Source organism: Phaseolus vulgaris, chromosome 8 (assembly GCF_000499845.2).
Source record: "Phaseolus vulgaris cultivar G19833 chromosome 8, P. vulgaris v2.0, whole genome shotgun sequence".
NCBI classification, from domain to species: domain Eukaryota; kingdom Viridiplantae; phylum Streptophyta; class Magnoliopsida; order Fabales; family Fabaceae; genus Phaseolus; species Phaseolus vulgaris.
Genome location: NC_023752.2, coordinates 53,727,619 through 53,752,067, shown reverse-complemented (window position 1 = coordinate 53,752,067; position 24,449 = coordinate 53,727,619). Strand labels below are relative to the sequence as shown.

General features: G+C 30.5%; 3 protein-coding genes and 1 non-coding gene across 4 annotated transcripts; 1 reads left to right on the top strand and 3 right to left on the bottom strand.

Annotated features, from left to right (window-relative positions):
* Positions 1-9,458: 9,458 nt before the first annotated feature.
* On the top strand, positions 9,459-11,557 carry LOC137825796 (4-hydroxyphenylpyruvate dioxygenase). Its single transcript, XM_068631586.1, has 2 exons — positions 9,459-11,060; positions 11,260-11,557. The coding sequence occupies exons 1-2, from the start codon at positions 9,634-9,636 to the stop codon at positions 11,435-11,437; spliced, it is 1,605 nt and encodes a 534-aa protein (XP_068487687.1). The 5' UTR covers positions 9,459-9,633; the 3' UTR covers positions 11,438-11,557.
* A 961-nt stretch (positions 11,558-12,518) lies between these two features.
* Positions 12,519-12,590, bottom strand: TRNAE-UUC (transfer RNA glutamic acid (anticodon UUC)). The gene has a single exon. It is a non-coding gene; the product is annotated as a tRNA-Glu (tRNA).
* A 3,492-nt stretch (positions 12,591-16,082) lies between these two features.
* Positions 16,083-16,523, bottom strand: LOC137825351 (uncharacterized mitochondrial protein AtMg00810-like). The gene has a single exon (XM_068631021.1). It carries the CDS (start codon positions 16,521-16,523, stop codon positions 16,083-16,085), a length of 441 nt encoding a protein of 146 aa, XP_068487122.1.
* Positions 16,524-16,765: 242 nt separating this feature from the next.
* LOC137825350 (uncharacterized mitochondrial protein AtMg00820-like) lies at positions 16,766-17,113 on the bottom strand. Its single transcript, XM_068631020.1, has one exon. It carries the CDS (start codon positions 17,111-17,113, stop codon positions 16,766-16,768), a length of 348 nt encoding a protein of 115 aa, XP_068487121.1.
* Between the last annotated feature and the right edge of the window lie 7,336 nt (positions 17,114-24,449).

The following is a 24,449-nucleotide window of genomic DNA, read 5'->3' as shown; positions in this document are numbered from 1 at the left end:
ATAACATAATTTATAACATCATTTATAATATTAAAATTATGTAAATAAATTAACTTAAATAAAAAATAATTCTTAATTAATAAAATGTTAAATAATATAATTATACTTTAATTTTAAATTATAATTAACTAAAATATGAAATAGGATTAATCATTATTTATTCTTTTTTTATATTCAAGGGTAAAATTGTAATCTCACAAACTTTACTATTCAAAATAATTTATAATATTCTTACAACTATCACATCACTCACAATTTTCAATAAACTTTCCTCACACATCTACTCTAACATACTCCAATCCAAACAACCTCAACTTTCTTCACACTTTCTTCACACTTCCACTCCCACTCACCCTTAACTTTCCACTCCCCCACACCCTCTAATCCAAGCATAAGGGTGTGTTTGGATTAGAGGGTGTGGGGGAGTGGAAAGTTGAGGGTGAGTGGGAGTAGAAGTGTGAAGAAAGTGTGAAGAAAGTTGAGGTTGTTTGGATTGGGATAGAGTGGATATGTGAAGAAAGTTTATTGGAAATTGTGAATGATGTGATAGTTGTGAGAGTATTTTAATATATTTTGAATAGTAAAATTTGTAAGATTACAATTTTACCCTTTATATAAAAAAAGAATAAAGAATGATTAATCCTATTTCATATTTTAGTTAATTATAATTTAAAATTAAAGTATAATTATATTATTTAACATTTTATTAATTAAGAATTATTTTTTATTTAAGTTAATTTATTTACATAATTTTAATATTATAAATGATTTTATAAATTATGTTATGTTATATATATACAAATATATATAAAATTAATTTTAATAATAATTTCCATTATTATGAATAGCAAAATGAATATATTTTAAAAAGAAAATAGAAATTTAGAATATAACATGAATATTAAGTAGGTGTCAAAATATATAATATAAAGTCATTACATGAAGAACATAATAATGTTAATTAGAAAAATAAAAGACATTCCCAGTAATAACATTTGAATCCTTCTTGTGGAGACCTTCAAACAGTTTTCTAGAAGACATATCTTATTCCGTTGTATGATAATAATCAAAATTATTATATCATTTTAATTAATTTTAATAAAAAAAATTAATCAAAATTACTATATCATTCAATAACATAATTTAATCTAACAACAAATAAATATAAACAAATAAAATAAAATAAAACATAAAATTTCTATTTCTACTTCTAAAAATATTCATTTTAAATACATATATTTTTATTTGGATTCTGTAAACTTATTTATCTTTGTAATAATTTATTATCAATCTAAAATAAACTTTTTTTGACTTTTTAAATTACTATAACATTTTTTATTAACATTTAATTCTAACACCAATAATGTATGTGAAATACAAATTAAAAAAAAACTCAAAATGATATTTCTACTTTAAAGTTGTACTGTTATTTTTAATTAATACAACATTTTTATAATGTTTTTTATTATAACATTAATAAATTATGTTTAATTTACAAAAATGAAAACCCTATCAAAATATTTTTAAATCTGTTTCATAAACAATTTATTTTGAAATAAATAATTACTTTCTACATTTATAATTAAAATATCAATTAAAAATAGCACTTCTAAAATATCAATTACTTTTTAAAAAACCTACAAATTACAAATTTCTATTTCCACTTGTAAAAATATTCATTTTAAATACATATATTTTTTTCTTATAACAATTAAATCTTATAACAAAAATTACAAAAATATTTTTTTAAATCTTTTCAACTAATAACATTAATAATTTATGTCCAATTTAAAAAAATATTAACCATACAGAATACAAATATTCAATTTAAAAAAAATTCAGAAACATAGAATTCCAAAAAAATATAGAACATAATCGATTATGCTCTCAGTTATGCACAGAGGATAATCGATTATCCAGGGATAATCGATTTTGTGTGTAGGCAAAAATACACCATAATCGATTATGACACACAATAATCGATTATGGCCCATTTTCAACACACCAGATAATCGATTATGCCTGTAAACTTTTACAGATAATCGATTATGTGTGTAGGCAAAAATACACCATAATCGATTATGGAACACAATAATCGATTATGGCCCATTTTCAACACACCAGATAATCGATTATGCCTGTAAACTTTTACAGATAATCGATTATGTTCGTTGAAAAATCGATTATCTGCCCCATAATCGATTATCTGACTTGTTATAATTGAGGCATAATCGATTATGCACCATTCCAGACTTTAGCTCTCACCTCAGACGAACCCAGATCAACCCAGATTAACGCAGATGAATCACAAGAACAACCCCAGGACGTGAGATGAACAAGGTATACTAACAGAAACGAAGATGGCTTATAGGAATCTCTCCAACCACACTACAATGCACTCTCAGATGGCTCGGTTGCTTTCGTTTTCTGTGAATGGAGGAATGAACTTCATGCTGTTATATAGCCACGCCCACCTACCTCACCCACTCACCCACCACTGCATTCACTCTCCATTCACTCTCCTTTCACAGATTCACGCAGAGTCAAACGATTCTTGAGCCAAGTCAGGAATCTCATGGCTTCATGTGGCATGCATGCGCAGGGGCACTGTTTCTTGATTCCAGCAAAAGCAAGGGTAACTTTGTAACTTGCTTCGGATGACTTGGCACTCCCCATCTACAGTGCAACTTTCTCTTCTTCTTTGCGCAGATAAACAATTCGCTCAACTTTCTGCTCCCCTCCACACTCACCCGCAACCATGCATGGATCCAAACGGGGTGCTGTTGTGACCTCCGTCGTCGCCAACAGTGGCACCCCTGGATCCAAACGAAGCCTAAAAGTTGAAATGGAAAATAGAAAAAAGGAGAGAAAGAAATAAAGGAAGAAAAGAGTGTATTATAACGGAAGAAGAGGGACAGATATAAAAAAGAAAAATGAAGTAAAGATCGAAATAAGTATTTTTTTATGTGATTATAAATAATTGTTGTTATTTGAAATGTTTAGGATGAAATATTAAGTTACATAATAATGCCTAAAATAACTTTTATTTAAAAAAAAACAGAATATCATAAAAGAAAACTCTCATCCGTTGAAGATAAAAAAAAAAAGAAGAATAAAGTGTGTGGTTACTTTATAGAAGATAAAAAAATAGAGTTGAAGAACTTTTTCCAATTGTTGAAGAATACAATATTTCTATATTAAAAGATAACATAGAAAAACAATTTTTATATAAAAGGATGTCCAATTATAGATACATTATAAAAATAATAATAATAAAATAGTGTATAAACTATGCATTTGTTAACATTTTTACACAACAATCCTGTAAAAAAAAAAAATCTATTTTATCTACTTCTTTTCTCATTTCATGTTATATTTCCTTTCTTTTTATACACAATTAAATACCACATATGTCATATCTGTTTCGTTTGAATTGCAAAAAAAAAAAAAAAGTAACAAAGACATAAAAAAAGTATAATAAAGAAGTAATCAAAATGGATACCGAATGCGCAGCTTCCCATCTCCACATCACCATCACAATACCTTCCACGTTCAATGCCCCACTATCATACCAACTTTTTTCACCTTCATTATCTATACAGAAAAATATTATTCTCAATTATACAATTTAAAATATAAATTAATGAGTTTAATGTATTTCCAATTCTAAATTTATAACATTACACAATTTATAATATAAATTTTGTATTTCAAATTTTACTATATAAAATATAAAAATTTATATTTTAAATTTTGAAATACAAAATTTACATTTTAAATTGTAAAACAATTTTGAAAATATGGAAGGTTTTTTAAGTAAGTACGGAATTGTTGGAAGAATTTGACAAGTGAACGACGAAGAGAAAAAATACAAGAAATAAAAATAATATGTTACTATGATTCATAATATTAGTTAGTGTGCCTCTGAATTGAGTTGGACAGAGTTAACTTTCTTTTTTATTTAATTTATTTAGGTTGAATTGAGTTTAATTTTTTTTATTTAGCAATCTAATTCAACTCAACCTAATTATAATAGTTATTGGGTCAAGTAATTTAAATATATATATATAATCTCATAAAAGAAGTTTTCTTACCATTTTTTGTAAGTTTGAATCAGTTGTGATTTTTATTTGAATCAATTTAGATTTTAACAGTAATCGATAATATTACTTAACACAAATTTTGTCAATGTTGAGAAAACAAATTACTTTTAAACATAAAAGAAGTTTGGTTATTGCAAAATTTCTAGTTCTAAAAAAATATGAAACGTGGAAAATATATTCTGTACGTTTGGTTTATATTTTAAAAATAAAATTTTAAAGAAACAATATTTGGGGAATAGTTGGTGTCTATTATCCCACTAAAATATTCTGACGGGAGACAGGAGAGTCTATTTTTTAAGATTAAATAATTTTTAATTAAAAAATATCATATTATTTTGATTAAATGAATTAATGTAATAATAAATTAAATAATTTGATAAAAAATAATACATTACTCTTTGATGTGTAGAAAATTATACAAATAACTTTAGCAATATTTTTGAACTATTGAACATAATTAATATCTTCTAAAAAATTATAACTATCAGTTTTATAATTTAAAAAAAAAAATCATACTTTTCGTATAAAAATTCCTGAACACCAAGTTGTCCAAGATAGGGGGGCCTTGGTAATTTTATTAACTCCATCATCTAGATTTAGGACATTAAAAAGATAATTTCAACTTTCTTACCAAGATTAAGGACATTCCGTAAACAATAACTATTATATTTAAATCCAATTAATGATTAATTACCTTGGGGTAAGGAGATAATATTAATTTTCTTGCCTAAATTAAGGACATCAAATTGTCCTTGCTAATTTATCATTTATTTTTTACGAATATTGTGAGACGTAAATATAATTAATATAACATTTTTTTATTTAATTCGAAGGCGGCGTTCTATGAATATTTTGTTTTTTCCAAAGTTTACCAATATCTCACTAATATGTTAAGTCTTAAATTTGTAATACTTTTTGTTAGGAGAATTGAGTAATTTTCTCACTAAAATCAACAACTAGTAAAATGAACCAGTTCAAAACAAATGAACCTAACAAAACACTAACAGAGTTATCCGACAAATATATTGAATACTATACTTTAACAAAAAAAAAAGCAACAAAATACCAATAAATAGAGCGAAAAAATAAAAGAGATAAAGAGGAAAGAACACACCCGAAATTTTTTATTGGAATTCGGTCAATTTAGCCTAATGTCCTAACACAACTGAAACAATCCACTTTTCTTATTGTGAGTGAAGATATTACAAATTATGATATTTTACGGTGAAAATAAATCATGATTAACTTATAGGTAAAAAAATAGTTTATGTATAAATTAATGTTGAATTATAGAGAGATTCATTTTAACTATTTTTAAAATTAATCATGAACAAACTTATTTGGATCTATTTTAAGGATGTGTTTGGTGATAAGAAAGTTTTTAGTTATCTGATAATAGAAGAAAGTTGGGAAAAAAGGTTTCTCACATTTGATTTACTTTTAAAAGAAATAACGTTGCCAAGAAACCATGTTTATTGAATGATTTTTAGTTAACTTGAAAAGGTGAAAATCTCGAGTTAAAATAAATAATTTATTGGAAAAGTGCAATGTTACCCTTATTAAATAATTAAATATGAAAAATATTATTTTCTTTTGTGAGAAAAATTAATACATAATTGGATTTTAAGTATAGTTGATGTAGATGTTGAAATTATATTGTTGAAAGAATTACAATCAGAGAGTATGTCCACTCAAGTCTAGATTTAACGAAAAAAATAATAATAATTTGATTTATGTAATTATCTCGTTTAAATAATAATGATATTTTTTAATTATACAAGTTGATAACTGTTCTTATTGAAATTGAGTTGAAATTGTTTGAGATGGATAAAGGAATTGTTTAGATAAGTTTATCTCTTAATTGAAGGACTGTCGAGTTTTGCATATGAAATAATGGCGGGTAATCTAGGGTTTAGGGTTTAAAAAGAAATAATATTTAAATGAATATGCGAGATTTAGTGAGTAAAAATTAGGTTGAGTTGCATTTCCTAGAAAATAAAATTATACGCTTTTGGACCTTGTCAAATATTTAATAAGGTGGTTACCAAATATTGGTGTGAGTACTCTATTATCAAATATTGAGTTAATTTATGTAGCAACACAAAGGCAAATTCTCCTTGCACCTCCAAACAATCTTCCTACATTTTCATACTTTTTTTAATTCCAACAATCCCTTATGAGTATGTTGAAGAGTGTGATGCCTTCCTTTTCATTTTCAAGTGGTTGCTTATGGTGATTGGTGCTGAACGTTGGTGGTTAAGGTAAGTTTTGTGGTATTTTTACCGGTGGTGGTTATGTTTTCATTTGCTTGTTTTTATTTTTATTTTTTGGAAGTCACAAAACCTAGAAAAAAAAACTAGCAAGGTGCAAAAATGGAGTACAAAACTAAAAAAAATAAATTATCTTTGCACTGGGAAACGTCAAATACAATGAATCTTCTCGCCAACCCCTTCACATATGCTCAAATGATGGAACCACTCTCTCAAACGCAACAAATAGAGAATAATGGAGGTTTTACTACTAGAAGGGAGACATGAAGGTGTATTGAACTGAGATTATTTGGAAATGTGAGGTTGTATTTTATTTAGGGTTATTTAAATTTTTCAAAAAGGTTAAAACTAACCTTTTACAATTAAGATAAAGGTGCTCGGGGAAAGTATGAAGGTGGAGGGAGAATTTGCCTAACATAAATCAGTTTTTAAGCCAATCCAAGTTGATTTGTAGGTGGTTTGGCCCAACTATTTCAAACAGATATTATATTCTCAATATTTTCAGTACTGGGTACAAGAACAATTATATTAATATATAATTTATATGATTAATTAATTATATATCTATATTATGATAATATATAATTTATATGATTAATTAATATTATATATATATATATATATATATATTAAGATATATGATTGATAACTTATATGAAGATGTGATGAGTGTTGAGAATGTGGTACTAGGTACTATATGAGATGTAAGTATATACATGATGCTGGTATTTTCAAGAGATGTGGCCTATGTAGGTGGTCTTTAAGGTGTGATCATATATATATATATATATAATAATAATAATAGTTTTATGATTGTGACTCTTTATAGGTGTATGCTTTCTAATGCCCCAATATGGTATCATATATTAAGTGGGGTGTTAAACATGTCAGCTTTTCATTAAGTTAAAGAAATATGTAATGTGATATGGTCATATAAATTAACATATCGAGGTACTAAGAAGCTAAATTATATTTATGTATCAAATTTAGAGAATTATGACATCTTGTGATACTATTTTAGTTAAGAATGATCATTGAAGACGTTGTGAGAAAAATTTATTAAAATAGTAATATATATATATATATATATATATATATTAAAATTGCGTAAATGTAGAGGATAAGAAAAACGAGAAGAGAAATCATCATAAAATAGAAATTGATTTTTTTCAACCTAAACTGGATTTACTATGCGAGATATTAAGTACACAATTAATTTTTGATCTGTCATAATAAATATTTAAGTTCAATTAGAATCCTCGTAATAAATATTTAAATATTATTTTACATGAAATATTTTTATTATGAATTAATATCATCTTATTTTCTATTACATTCTAGTTTCCATAATCTTTACTAAATGAACAAACTGAAAATAATCTCTTATCATGAAAACATTGAAAATGACTACTCACATTGATAATTTTGGTAAGCAATTATTTTTTAAACATATTTTTTAAGATTTTTTTCTAGGTGGTTCAGTTCAAAAGAATATTTCTCACACACATATATATATATATATATATACTTGGATTATTGTAAGTCATGAATATATTTTTCTTTTATTTTTTTAAAAAATCCATCAATTAATAAAAAAAAAATCTTCGTTTAGGTTTCACCAGTACATTAGGTGGGGTGGGTGGTTTTAAGCATTTTCTTTAAAAGTACATAATTAATTAGTTAGATCATATAGAAGAAAGTTATTTATAAAGGCTCAGTAATGTCAGAATAATATATTCTTTCTATAATGAATGCACATAACATTTTTTAAAGATATTTATTTTTATTTAATTGTCATTTTAATATTTAAGAAAATATTAATTACTTTTTTTTGGCTATTTATACCTTTATTTTTCATTGTAGAAATGAAAAAAAAGTAAAATATAAAATCTTACAAATATTTGTTAAAGTAAAAAAAAATATTGTATTTCTTAATTTATAAAAAGGCTTAAACAAATACCTAAAAAAGGAAGGAATATAATTTTTTCTAAAACAATTTTACTGAAATAATCTCATTCTCCCAATAAACACCAAGAATAATTAATTAGAAAAATTAATGGTTACAAAACATCAATCAAGTTTAAACTTTTTGGGTGGCTAAAAGTTACGGTGTAGAGAAAAGAGTATTTACTTAAGGAATTTACAATCTTCAAACAGATTTATGAAACATATATATTTGGAATTTTTAGATGATAAAATAGTATTTCATTTTATTACATTGTTATTTATTTCTAACCTTTTATAATAAATAATAAATAATAAATAATAAATATGTTGTAATTTTAAACAGTTTCAGATTTTACATTTATAATTATTTTGAAATTATATTACAAGGAAAACAATTCTTTGTTGAATAAAAAAACATAAATAAACTTGTTAATATTAGGACCATATGTAATAGAGGTAGGAAATGAAATTAATATTCACTTTTAACAATTTTACCATTAAAGTGAATCTTTGAATAAAAGTATACTTTTACTTCTGTTGGGAGATATTTAAATACATATGCAACATCGTAAAAACTATAAAATTGAAGTTCACGTGTTTCTATTTTCGCTGCATTTATTTATGTGGTGTTTGATAAAATAAATAAATAAACCAGATAAAAATAAACAAAATTAATTAAAAATAGGCGAAAAAATAATATAATATATTTTTTTTTATTTTAAAATTATCTTTTTCTTTTAATCCCCACCAAACAACTATCGAAATTAAATTCTAACATCAAACCACCAACATGTTTCTGAAAACATCTGCATCAACAATCAGGACTAACTTCATTAAATATGAAAATACTTTAAAATAAATAAAATTTAAGTTTATCTACTAATTTCTTATATATATATTAAATACTATAACTAATACAGATATTATAATTAATATTAAAACTGGATCTTATAATTATAATTAATATAGTAATTATAAATATTAATTAATATTTATCATATTTATACGTTCATGTTTTAATATAAATAAAAAATAGTAAGTAGTATATATTTTATAATTATTTAAAACTTTTTATATAAAAATAAATAAAAAAATGAGTTTAGTCTCAGTGGACAATGACTAGTTGGCTTGAGTATTATAATATTTCATTTGTCCCAAAAAATTGAACGCCCTTGTGAAGGCTTTGAAATAAGACAATGGTGTAATAAAAGAGGATTAGGATCCTCTTCACGAGAATGTTCCTCCAGTCAAATTAGTGTCAGATCTCAGCCCTTTGTTAAGTGTGATTTGTTAGAAATAAAAAGTTTTAGAAAATGTATAATAATATGCTAAATGAAGCGTGTCGTCATCGTAACCATACAGTGCATCAGCACCATCCTTCCACGTTGATTCAACGAACGTATCTATCTTCATTTCATCTTCATCTCATCCTCCTCCTCATGGACCTATCTCTACCATACGCAATCTCTCTCTATATAATGTGGTTACAATCTCCTACTACACCCTTCTCCTCTCTCCACCTCCTCCTCCAATACCATTCCACCACGTGTCACTCTCTTCCAACTTCCTCCCCTACCACAACTGCCATCACACAGGAACCAATTTCGAACACCATGGGTAACCAAACTGAACTTCAATCACCTTTCAAGCTCGTTGGATTCAAAAACTTCGTCAGAACCAACTCTGAATCGGATCGCTTCCAGGTCAATCGTTTCCACCACATCGAGTTCTGGTGCACTGATGCCACCAACGCCGCCTCCCGCTTCTCGTGGGGACTCGGAATGCCAATCGTCGCAAAATCGGACTTGTCCACCGGAAACCTAATCCACGCCTCCTATCTCCTCCGCTCCGGCGACCTCTCTTTTCTATTCTCCGCTCCTTACGCTCCATCCATCTCCGCCGGCGCCGCCTCCACCGCCGCCATTCCATCCTTCGACGCCGCCGCCTGCCTCTCCTTCGCCGCCAAGCACGGTTTCGGCGTGCGCGCCATCGCCTTGGAAGTCGCCGACGCGGAAGCCGCTTTCCGTGCCAGCGTCGCGCATGGCGCCGAGCCCGTGTCTCCGCCGGCGCTCCTCGACGGCCGCACCGGATTCGCCGAGGTGCGCCTCTACGGGGACGTCGTGCTGCGCTACGTCAGCTACAAGGACGCGTCGCACGCGTCCGAGGCTAATCCCTCGCGGTGGTTCCTGCCGGGATTTGAGGCTTCCGCAGAGGCTTTCCGGGAGCTGGACTACGGGATCCGGCGGCTGGACCACGCCGTTGGGAACGTGCCGGAGCTGGCGCCGGCAGTGAACTACTTGAAAAGCTTCACCGGATTCCATGAGTTCGCGGAGTTCACCGCGGAGGACGTTGGAACGAGCGAGAGCGGGTTGAACTCGGTGGTTATGGCGAACAACTCGGAGACGGTGCTGCTGCCACTGAACGAACCGGTTTACGGAACAAAAAGGAGGAGCCAGATTGAAACGTATCTGGAACACAACGAAGGTGCTGGTGTGCAGCACCTTGCTCTTGTTTCTAACGATATTTTCACAACTCTGAGGGAAATGAGAAACCGAAGTTTCATTGGTGGCTTTGAGTTCATGCCTTCTCCTCCTCCAACCTATTATGCCAACCTTCACAAGCGTGCCGGTGACGTCTTGACCGTTGACCAGATTAAGCAGTGTGAGGAGCTTGGGATTCTTGTTGACAGAGACGATCAGGGCACTCTGCTTCAGATTTTCACTAGGCCCGTTGGGGACAGGTTCGTCATTTTCTTCTTTTTTCTTTATTTTTCTTCTTGTTTTTTGTGCCTATTTTATATTAAAGATGTCTAACGATATTCTATCTACCATTACCTTTTCTTGATCTGATGAAATCTAAAAATAATGAAATTTAGGAAATAAAAAATAGAGAAAAAAGTGAGCATTTGTATGATGATTGGTTGTTGTGTTAAATGGCAGACCAACTCTATTTATAGAGATAATTGAGAGGGTTGGATGCATGGTGGAGGATGAGGAAGGGAAGGTGTACCAGAAGGGCGCGTGTGGGGGTTTTGGAAAAGGCAACTTTTCTGAGCTTTTCAAATCCATTGAAGAATATGAGAAGACTTTGTTAGAAGGCAGAACAACATCCTCATAGTATCTATATTTAGCATCTTTATACAAAGAAACTAGTAACACACCCTTTCAAAATTTCTCCTTCTCTTCCATGTATGGATAAATTTCACTCAAAAAATATTTATCTTTTTACTTTTAACAATGGTTACACCATATCAGAACTCTTACACTTGATAAAAGCTAATAAAAGTTTCTTAGATGTAAAAAATTAAACCGTTTTAAGATGTGCTAAATGTCGGGTTCACACGTTTTTCTACAATTAGAGATAGAAGAATGAAAAAAGGTGATAAATTTAGGAAGAATGATTAGCGTATCATCACTCTTGTTTACTTGTCTGCATGTGAAGGCCACTTTTGGGCTCCCACAAGTAACAAATATCGAATCTTCATGTTCGATAGCATACCACTTTTCGCAACATCAAAACCGGGTGAAGGAAGAGAGTCAGAAAAAAAATTACGAGTGTAATGGATAATGTCATAGAAAATGATGAAAAATAAGTGAAAGCAAATAACAATATAACAACATAAAAAAAATTGCGTATATTGCGTAGGAACATGGACAAACTGAAGTTTAATTGCATCAAGCGACATTCCTAGCTTAACTTTCTAGATGTAGTGGGTTTTATGGTATCAAAAGTTTTTCTGGCAATGATAAGTAGTCTGGTTTCTAATATGTTTATGTAATCGAAATTAAACTTCTCATCCGAATAGAAACTAAAGATATAATAATGATCCAATGAAACTAAGATTTCCCATTTGAATTACAATGCCATTTTATTTGTTCCTTCCCACAAACATGAAAATATTCAACATGGTACTCTCCAATGATAAGAAACCACAAAATCACAAAATTCCTTGCGCAAAACTTCACCAAGTCGACTGAGAAAATCCTCACTTGAAGCGGCATTGTCTAGCTCAGTTGCTGCAGAGGCTTATAATACTCAAAAAGCAGTGGCAAGATCTGATACAATATATAAGCTGGATCCAAAGAACTGCAATGTTTACAGGAAAAGAAAACCCTTGTGAATATTTGAACCAAGTGTTTATTTAGTTTTCACATTTTACTTCAAAGTTCATAAAATTTGTTGAAAATTTATAAAAAAGTTCCGTTGCCGGGAATCGAACCCGGGTCTCCTGGGTGAAAGCCAGATATCCTAACCGCTGGACGACAACGGATTTTTGTTTATAAGAGTGAATATAAACTAAATATTAGTGTTTTAAATCAGGAAATCTTCTTTTTATTATTTTCCATCTTCACAGTCATTCATTTTAATTATTTTAAGATTTTAACTGCTTCTTTTAAATAATATTGCAAGCCAAAATAAATTATATTTTATTCACATTTAAGGTCGTAAACTCACTCTTTACGAACACTGATGAATAACGCAGTAACACACAAGTCTATTTATTTTTCTTTTTCAGCTATTCCTTTTAATCTTTTTTCTTTATTGATTTGAATGATGAAAATATTTTCATAAATATAGAATTTTATTATTATTTTTTCAATTGATTTTAAAATATTATATTTAATTGCAATATTGCTCCTACATTATATGATAAAATTTACATATAACTCAAATCTTATGGATTTGTTGTGAATATAATTCATTCATAACTACTTTTAGGATGAACTAAAATATATATTTTTTTTTTAACCTCTACTTAATATTATTATTATATTTATGTTTACTATTATTAGAGTGTGTTCCTACATAAGTACAAGCTCAAGAAACAACACATTTGATGAATTTTTTTATAATAGGATAAATCCATAAAACATTTTGAATATGAGCCATAATTATGTTTTTATTTATAGTTTAAAATAATTTTTTTAAGAATTATAAGGTCTACGATCCTTTATAATCTTTAAAAAGGACTATCAATGAAGGCAGAAAAATATTTGCTAATCCTAATTTTAGTATTAGAAATAACAAAAATCTAACAGATCACCATTTATATGTGAATCTTTCTTTACTCAGTTTTATCTATATCCTTTTAAAAATATAGGTGCATTGGTAAAATATAAAAGTTTAAAAATATTGGACCCTAACTCTCATAACAACAAGGACTAATATGTCATTACTCGTGACATTAACAATTAACACTTATAGAATTAACTCAATTAAACAATAGGTACTTAAATATGATGTTGAATTCAATTAATGAAAAAAAAAATTAAACATGTTTGAAGATTAAACAAGTGCATATTTAAATCGGAAAACCAAACTGTAATAATAAATTGTTTTTGTTATCTACCCAAAAATATATAGAATCAAGTTAACACTCTACCATTTTCTTTTAAGAAAATTAGCACTCATGACTCTACCAAATATAGTATTTTGTATGTCTTATCATTTTTTTCAATAAGACTAAGAGCGTAAAACAAAAAGGAAAAAAAAGAAGAAGCTAATAAAACATCATCTAACAAAGAATTTGTATACTAGTATATAGGAGAAGAATGAAATGAAGGAAGATCTTCGTTAATCACAAAGGTGCTTTTAATTATCATATAAATTTGTAACGTGACTTGTTTGTGAGAATATATATAATCACATGTAATTTGGCCTATTGTCAAGAACAAAATTGACAATGTTATAGCAGGATTCTTATTGCTTGGTTTATTTATAGAAATAAAGTAGAGGAAGAGTGTTTTTTTCTTTTTTTAGTAAAGATAAAATAAAATAAAATAATATATTTAAGGAATGTCCTAATCCTTATTAAAAAAAATATGATTTAACCTGAAATTCACTGTATATGACATGGAAAATTCCTTATGGATCACCTTTTATATTATGGACAAGTTTACAAACATTATGGATCAACTTCTATATTAGGAAAATTCAACTTTTTTTTACATGTCCAAAATTTTGGTAAACCAAATGGATTTGAACCCAAAAGCTCGATGTTTGCTATCTAGTTTCTTTGGACACAATCTAAGTATGATCAGAATGTTATAAAGCCTTGATTTGAAAAAAAAAAAAAATTCAATTTAGCACAATAAATCATAAACAAATCCATATAAAACATTAATACACCATTTTTTTTTTACTTTAAATTCCCTTAAAACAATATATTTATAAATTTGTTTTTATTTATTTATATTCTCTCAACTTACTTATTTCTTCTAATTAATGCTTACTTTAATCTCTTAAAAATATGTTCTTTTGATTTTTCAAAACTTCAAATCATAAATTCTTTATTAACTATCATTTAAATCTTTTTTACCTATCATTTAATTTTTTTAACTATCATTTAAAAATCTTGCAATCACGCCTTATCCATATTTAATTACTACTAGCCTTATTTTTGTGGCTCATTAATTTTATTAGGTATAATTCAATGTTTTCTTCACGCCTTATCCATATTAGATCACTACTAGCTTTGCTTTTTTGGTTCATTAATTTTATTAGGTATAATTCAATGTTTTCTTCATTTTCCATCCTTCATACAAGCTCATGGAGATTATGTACTAGGGCATTATGTGTTGTTTTATCACTACATTATTTTTTTTATCAGTAAAAAAAACAAATTAATAGATACATTTAAGAAATGTTCTAAATCGTTTACAAAAATCGAAAGAGACTTAAAAACCTCAAAAAAACATTTTCAACTTGTAAGACCAACCCCTAAACATTAATATTCCTAAACTCCATGCACTCCATGCAGTCCATGAAATTCTAAGACAAAAAAACTTGTAAGTCTACTAACAAAAAGATAAATCCCTACAATTTGTTACAACAGGATACCTCTGCAGGAATTTGCTTTTAATCAATTCTCCAAACTTGCCTCTGTTATACATATATGCATACTCCACACCGTCTTAAACAGTCTCATCCCTTAAAATTGCTAACATCGACAACCACTTTGCTTACAGTCACCATCCATCATTTAGTAGATCTATTGTATATGACCTTTGGTTTGAGCCTACATGATGTGAGTTGATTTTAGATGGTTCCATTTTAAAGGTGACACTTTACTCATGATTTATATTGTTAGTTTCAGAACAAATAATGTTTGGTTGATCAACTGAAATAATTTATTAAAGCTGGAAAACTATGTATTTATACACAGAATGAACAAAGATTGTTCTAAAAAACAGGAAAGAAATCTAGTAACAAACCAGTAGTTAAAATAGAACTAATTAATTTCCTAATAATGTGGAGACTTATTCAATAACAAAAATGCTAACTTGTAGGATGTTAAACACATGATCCTAACACTCCTTGTTTAAATGCTGCAAACTCCCAGTTTAGCTGTGAAATCTTCGAACTTGCTGACTGGTAGAGGCTTGGTAAAAACGTCTGCAGTTTGATTATCAGATTTGCAATAACAAAGAATTATGTCACCATTTTTCTGGACTTCTCGAACAAAGAAAAGCTTGATGTTGAAATGCTTTGTCTTTCCATGAAAGACTGGATTATTTGAGATTGCGATTGCAGCTTGATTATCAACATGTATTTCAGTGCTTTGCTTTTGTTCCAGATTTAGATCAAAGAGAATCTTTCTTAACCATAAAGCCTGATTAACAACAGTTGTTGTAGCAATAAATTCTGCTTCAACAGTGGATTGAGCAACAATTTCTTGCTTCTTTGAGCTCCAAGAGAACATGCCTGATCCAAGGGAGAAACAGTAACCAGATGTGCTCTTCATGTCATCAATTGATCCACCTCAGTCACTGTCAGAGAAACCAATCATCTTCATTTCTTTTTGCTTCAGAAACTTCACACCAAAATTCCAAGTTCCTTTGATGTATCTGATAACTCTTTTTGCAGCTTTCATATGTGTTTCGTTTGGACAATGCATGAACCTTGAAAGAATACTCACATCATTTAGGATGTTAGGTCTGGTTGTTGTTAAGTACATCAGACAACCTATCAAACTTCTAAACTCAGATTCATTAACCTTGTCAGAACCATCATCTTTGATTAACTTCTCCTTTTGATTCATGGGAGTGTTCACAGCTTTGCAATTTTCCATCAGAAATTTCTTGAGTATCTCCTTTGCATATTTTCTTTGACTTAAGGAAACTTCATCTTGATTCTGTTTGATCTCAATGCCAAGAAAATATGACATCAGACCAAGATCTGTCATTTCGAAGACCTTTTCCATTTCCAGTTTGAACCAATTGATTTCTTCAACATTGCTTCATGTAACTAACATGTCATCCACATAAATAGAAATGACCAAAATATTTGTACCTTGATGTTTGACATACAATGTGAGTTCAGATTGGCTTTTCTGAAAGCCAAGGTGTACCAGATGATCAACCTTGTTGTACCAGGCTCGTGGAGCCTGCTTTAATCCATATAAAACCTTTTTCAGAAAGTAGACTTTATTTTCATTGCCCTCATTCACAAAGCCTTCAGGTATTCAACAAAAATTTCTTCTTGCAAATCTCCATTTAAGAATGCAAATTTAACATCCAAATGGTATACTTTCCAGCTCCTTTGAGCAGCAAGAGCAAACAACAATCTTACAGTGTCAAGCCTGACAACAGGTACAAATGTCTCTGAATAATCAACACCAAAAACTTGTGCATATCCTTTCACAACAAGTCTTGCTTTGAATTTGATGATAGAACCACCAAGACTTAGCTTGGTTCTGAAAACCCATCTCACTCCAATTATTTTTCTGTTTGGAGGTCGATCAACCAATTCCCAGGTTTTATTTTTCTCAATCATAGAAAGCTCCTCCTGCATTGCCTCGTGCTCACAAACAGCTACATTGCACCTTTGATAGATGTTAGACTACAATCTTGTTCCTCTGACAAATGCATCATCAACTGCAGCATCTTGTCCATCATCTTCAAATTCTTCTGTCATGCTCCCAAGGGTTGAACTGTTTGGAGCATTTGGACTTTGATTCACCTTAGTTGAACTTTCCCAATCCCATTGCTCATTTTCAACAAAATGAACATCTTTGCTTACAATCACACGACCAGTTTGTGGCTGAAAAATTTTGTAAGCTTTGGATACAGTGCTATATCCAACAAAGATGCCTGTTTCTGCTTTTTTATCAAGCTTATCATGCTTGACCTGTGGAATATATGTGAAGCAAAGACAACCAAATATTCTGAGAAATTTTAAAGAAGGTTTGTAGGCATACCAAGCTTCATATGGTGTCAGATCTTTCAAGGCTTTTGTAGAAATTCGATTTTATAGGAATACAACAGTGTTTGCTGCCTCCCCCCAAAACCCTTTTGGAAGATTCTTTTCATGGAGCATACACCTTGTCATCTCCATAATGAATTTGTTCTTCCTTTCACTGACTCCATTCTGTTGAGGAGTATATGGTGTTGTTAATTGATGTTGAATTCCAGCTTCTTCACAAAATTTGTTGAAAGCATCAGAGGTGTATTCCTTGCCATTGTTAGACTTTATAATCTGAATTGAGCATCCACTTTCATTTTCAACTCTGGCTTTGAATTTCCAGAATATATTGGGAACCTCTGACTTTTGTTTCAACATGAAAATCCAACACATTCTTGTTAGATCATCAATAAAAATAATGTAGTAGAGGTTACAATTTAATGAAGGTGTTCTCTGAGGACCACAAAGATCAGTGTGCACCTGCTGTAGCTGTAGCTTTTTCGAGGCTCTCCAAGCTTGATTAGGGAAAGGTTGCTTGTGTTGCTTCCCAAAATTGCAGGCATGACAAAGAGGAATATTATCATCAATGTCTGCGAGTCCTTCATCCAACTTCTGTGATTGCATCTGAAACAATCCTTGATGATGAAAGTGCCCAAGTCTTTTGTGCCAAATCTCAGTGGCACTAGCTCTGGACTTGAAGGCCATTTGTTCTTTCTCCATTGGATTTAAAGCAAAGTTTTTTCCTTTCATTTTGACAACGAACAAGTCTTTGCCACTAGCATGTCTAATCAAGCATTGTTTATTCTCAAACAACACTTTATAGCTTTTATCGAGTAGCTGGCCAACACTTAAAAGATTTTGATCAATTTTAGGTACACATAAAACATCTGAAATGAATTTTGTACCTTCATAGCTTGCTATAGCTACTGTGCCTTTTCCCTTGACTTCCAAGAGTTCACCATTTCCAATTCTCACTCTCTTAACTTCAGTGTTTTTCAATTCTTCGAAAAGCTTCTTGTCATATGTCATATGATTTGTGCACCCACTATCAATCAACCAACTCTCACTCGATTCTCTACTTGAGAAACAAGTGACCACGAACAAGTGATCTTCTTCTTGACCAATAACCTGTGCATCTACTTCTTGCACCTGACCTTTGACTTTGCAGATCACAACTTCATGTCCAAGTTGATTGCATTTGGAGCATTTGGCATCGAGTCTTCTCCAACACTTGTATGGTGGATGACCTTTTTTTCTCATAGTGGCAACAAGGTGGGTAGGATTTTTTGGAACCTCCTTCCTTTTTGAAGTTTTTCTTCTTTTTGTACCTGTTGTTGTCTTGATGCTTGACAAGTAAAGCTCCTTCAATCACCCCTTCTTGCCTCACAGACCTTCTTTGCTCTTGTGCTTGTAAAGCATTCAAGAGCTCTGTAAGAGATATTTTTGACAGGTCTTTGGTGTTCTCCAGAGTAGTAATGGTGGCTTCAAACTTCTCGGGAACAGTGAGCAGCAGCTTTTCAACAATCCTAGAGTCATTAAACACAGAACCAAGTAATCTCACCTTATTGGCAATGCTGAGAAGTCTGTCAGAGTACTCCTTCACTGACTCAGATTCCTTCATCTTCTGCAACTCGAAATCCCGAATCAAATTCAGGGCTTTCATTCCACGAATCCTCTCATCTCCTGCAAATTCACCCTTGAGATAATCCCAAATTGCCTTTGTTGTTTTGAGGGACATTATTCGTGTGAAGATCATTTGAGATACAACTGCAAATAGGCAAGCTTTTGCCTTTGATTTTCTAGTTTTTTTCTCCTTCTAGGCTTTGATTTGTGCAACAGTAGGATTTGCTGGAAGTGGAGGGACTTCGTACTCCTCTTCTACTGCTTCCCAAAGATCCAAAGCCTCCAGATAAGTCTCCATACGAACTGCCCACATTTGATAATTGTCTCCATCGAAGACTGGTGGTGCAACAGTTGAAAAACTTGATTCTCCTTCCATTTTGACCTCACAGATCCCTTAAGAAGAGTGCTCTTGATACCAATTTGTTAGTTTCAGAACAAATAATGTTTGATTGATCAACTGAGATAATTTATTAAAGCTGGAAAACTATGTATTTATACATATAATGAACAAAGATTGTTCTAAAAAATAGGAAAGAAATTTGGTAACAAACCATTAGTTAAAACAAAACTAATTAATTTCCTAATAACGTGGAGACTTATTCAATAACAAAAATGCTAACTTGTAGGATGTTAAACACATGATCCTAACAATATTTTAGCAAATAAATAGTGAGACCTAGGGAAGATCCTCATTGGACACAAACTTAACCAAGTGGTTAAGTAAGTGTGAATGTTCAGTTCCAAAGGCAAAGAGGAAAATCACATAATAAGGTGAACATGATGTATGGTGCATAATGTAAAATACATGAAAGGAAACACAAGATATGGAAGGAAACTGAAATGGAAATGAAACAAAACAAGAATACTAACACAAAGATAAAAGTGTAACGAAAAATGGAAGAAAGGATGAAGGGAAGAAAGTTTATGGTGATGGAAATGAGAGTGGACACGCCACTTGGAGCATGGTTTCCTCCAAGATGAGTTTAGAGGGCCGCTACTTGAGAGCTCTCAACTCACTCAAGATAAGACCTAATGCTTAGAGATAACAAGCATCACACAATTTGTGCAGAGTTTTCATTCTTCTATAAAATTCAGCATGAAAATACACGGAGTAAGGCACCCTATTTATAGGAGATGATGCCTTGGTAAACAAGAAGCAATGGTGGGATGGGAAACACTAAAAAAGAGGCAGCCTTAGGGTTTGACTAAGTCAAAACCGCACCCTAGGCTTGTCCTTCTAGAAACTAGGTCAAATTTCCTTCCTAAAGGGCTAGACACAAGCTAAAATGATAATTACACCTCCTATTATGCTATAGGCACCTATTCTAGCCTATCTTGCTATTTTGGACCCCCGAAGTGAGCTCAATTTATTTATATAACTTTTCTCTTGTGGAAAAGACTAGAAGGAAGAACTTCTGATATTCTGGTTTATAGCTTATTCTTCTTCTGCAAATGTTTTCTTGAGGTTTGGTGGCCCAACTTTGTATATTGAGATGACTGAACTTTTTGTGAAGTGCTTGATGTGTCCTTAGTGATCTGCTGTGTGCTTTGGTTTGTATCACTACTAATTAGCACCAACTTTATGATGCTGCTAACATAATGTTTCTTTGTTGCTTTGCTAACTTGTAAGGCTACTGAGAACTTCTCCATCATGCTTGTAAGCAGCTCAACATAGTTAACAGTCAAAGAGATAACAAACAAAATCTTACCCCTTACCCTTGCATAAGAGAATAAACATATCCCAAGAGACTTGGAAAGATGTTAACATGACACAAATATTATTAAAAGGAAACACTCGTCTAGACCAAAACACTGTTAAAAAACTCCCAGGTTTTTTTTTTTGTAGGAAAACTACTCGAAACATGTCTTCTTGATTTGCCTACTTCCCTCTCCTCACCATATACTCTTCCCCTCCTTTATGCCATTCTTTTATGAGACCCTCCACCTAACTACAAACAAAAAACATATATAGTAGCTTCATAATAAAGTCATAAGGTTTTAAGACGATTAAATGGCTTATGCACTAGTCAGAATAAGAAAATTTTGTTTGGTTATGAGTAATCAATCATTGTTTCACTACATCATGGTTGTCTGCTTGTACTCAACACAATTGAAACATATATATCGAATAAAGTTATTCATGCTTGAATTTGATTCAAGACATTAGTATGTGATATTATCTTTTCTCTAGATGAATTGACAAACCTCTGAACATGATAATTAATTTTGTTAGTGGAAATAAAGAAAATAAGTTTTTATAATAGTATGATCCACTACACTATTTTTATTTATTTATTTCTATTAATCTTTTTATCATTTTCTACTTATTATTAAATCAATTATAGAATACAACTTTCAAAATAATTTCTCTTTATTTGTTTCTACTATTTTAAATAACTGTATACATTCAATTTTATTTTTTCTCTTATTTTCCTTCTTGATGTGAGTTGATTTTTAGATGATTTCATTTTATGGTGACACTTTACTTAGAGTTGGGAGTTTAGCAATTTATGGTGAAACCTATGGAAGATTCCCACTGGACACGAACTTAACCAAATGGTTAAGTAAGTGTGAAGGTGCACTTCACAAAGCCAAAGATGAAAAATCAATATAAAGTGATAGATGAGATGCAATGTGGAATGGAAATGGAAAGAAGGTAAACATGAATGGTTGTCATGGCTGAAACAAATGATGAACCATAAGCATATAACAAAAGCAAAACCAAGAGCAACAAGACAAAGACATATATGAAATGGAAATGAATTAACAAGGGATGAGGAAGAGAAGCTTATGGAGTGGTTGTGAGAGTGGTTCATGCCACTTGGGGTGTGGTAGCCACCAAGATGAGTGAAGGGCCGCCACTTGGGGTGTGGTAGCTACCAGGACGAGTTAATGGTCGCCACTTGAGAGTCTCACACTCCTCAAGATAAAACCTAGCCAAGAGGATTCAAACCTCATAAACTTCTCACACAATTTGTGCATAATAACTTTTCTATATGTAATACATGGAGTAAGACACCTTATTTATAGGAATGGGTGTCTTGATGGCCAAGAAGGGCAAGAGTAGGATGAGAAATAAAGGAGGGGCGGCCTACGAGGGTTGACTAAGGTCAAAAACCCTAATTCTAGGTTGTCTTGAAAAAGTGGACTTGGATCAAACCCATTTCAGTACGAGCACTCCTATTTATGCTAAAGGCACCTATTCTATCTTATATTACTATTTGGACCCCTAAGGAGAGCCCAATTTATTTGCAACTTATTTTATTCTTAAGAAGACCAACAAGAAGAACATTAGATGCTCTAGTTTTTGTCCATTTCTCCCTCTGGTGAGGTCTGTTAAATCCTTGGTGAGGTCCTCACTTGAATGTTGAGATGACTTCTTATAGAGTGAATGGTAATGTGCATCCTTAGTCATCTCCTTGTTGACTTGGTTTGTATCACTTCTCAAACTATTTTTTGTCTCCATTTTCATTTTTTTAATTTCATTCTCCATAATCAAATAGGAGCTAATTAAGATAGAATATTTCTACTATTGAATTATAAATAATTGTACTACTTTGTTAATTGCAATCTAATTTTCTTTGTATCCTACTTGGATGCACATAACTACCCGTTATTTTGTACCTTATAAATAGATTTCACATATCTTGTTTTAATTAAAGAATGAATATAAATATCAATTCATATCTTTCCATCTTTGTATCAAATTCAATAATTTTTAATTTTTAATTTTTAATTATTTGAGACGTCACAAATGTAGGGAATGAAATTTGAATAATATAAAATTAATTAAATCAATTATTATTGTTTCTTAATTTGAAAGAATTTTTCTCACTGAGTCCAACTATGATATTAAATTAGTCATATTTGATGAAAATGCATATGATTGAAATCACATGCAAAATTAGAAAATTTATATAAAAATTTGTTACCATTGATATTTTTTTTATCAACAAAAAGATACAATTAATAAAAAACACAAAAGGTAAAAATAGTATGCAATTAAAGTATAACACTTGTCCTTTAAAAAAAAACAAAAAAGTATCCCTAATTACAAGTTCCCCACCTCGATTCTTAAGTTAACAAATTATCAAAAAAACTATAAAACATCAATTTATATATTACATGGACCTAGCTCGTCAAAGACTATATATTTGAGGATCTGTGACATTGTAGGAGTTGTGAAGAAGGATTTTGATGAAGAAATGACATGAATAACTAGTAAAAAAACACCTCGTGATCTTGCACGATACATCATTGCCATACTGAATTTGTTCATCCAATTCTTTTTTCCTATGAACATGAAGAATTTAGTCCTATATCCACAATTCCAACATTTTTCTTGAGAGTCCTAAACCCACTACCATTGATATTTGGAGTGTTATGTCAAAGTACTATATGATGACAATGATTAGATGCAAGTGTTTGCATTGAATTAAAAAACCTCCTATGCAAAATGAGGTGAAAAATCCATGCCAAGATACATGGAGATGTCACAGAGATATTTTGATAATTAGATCATCAAGATAAAGTGATTATTAAGGACCTTGAAAATATTAATACATACTAGAAGTTGATTCAATAATTAATAAATAATATATTGTTAGATTGTATGTTATTTTTTATAGGTTCATGGAGAGATTCTACTCAAGGAATTGATTCCAAATTTACAAGAATGTTACCTAATATGTCATGCAACTCTAGATATAAAGTTTGGAAATGTAGTAGTAGAAATGATGACTAGAAATTGTTGAGAGACAATTAATAATATTGACAAATCTATCTATAAATATATCCATTACAATCAAATTGAACTCATCAAAAATCATTATTTTGAATTATTTGAATATCTAAAATGATTGAATCATAGTCTTACTCCTAAAATGAAGAACAATTAGAATATGTCAACATCTACTATTGCTACAACCACTATTGCTAAAACAAATACAATACTAATATTGTTCAAACAACATCTTGGCTACCAATAACTACAAAAGATCATGGTAAGGTTTTTAATACTTTTAATGATACATAGATAAGTGATTATGGGATAGAAATCATATGACATTTGATTCTAAATAGCTTACCTATATTAAACCATTTTCTAGGTAAAATGTTTCTACTAACAATGAAAACTAGGTCCAATAATTGGGAGAGATATTTTAATCTTACAATATTTTAAATCTTGATTCAGTTTGTTGTTCTTTCCTAAAGTCATGTGGTAATTTTTCTATCAAACTTCTATTTTTAAGGATATTGAGACAAAGCAAACAATTGATTTGAAGATACTAAGAGATGAATGTATTATCTAAATCTGGTGTAA

Bases quoted from the DNA above. Each gene is read 5' to 3' on its own strand.
- LOC137825796 (XM_068631586.1), top strand. From the start codon at position 9,634: ATGTATAATAATATGCTAAATGAAGCGTGTCGTCATCGTAACCATACA. The intron at 11,061-11,259 runs GTTCGTCATTTT...GTTAAATGGCAG, and splicing joins ACTAGGCCCGTTGGGGACAG to ACCAACTCTATTTATAGAGA.
- LOC137825351 (XM_068631021.1), bottom strand. From the start codon at position 16,523: ATGGAAAAGGTCTTCGAAATGACAGATCTTGGTCTGATGTCATATTTT.
- LOC137825350 (XM_068631020.1), bottom strand. From the start codon at position 17,113: ATGCAGGAGGAGCTTTCTATGATTGAGAAAAATAAAACCTGGGAATTG.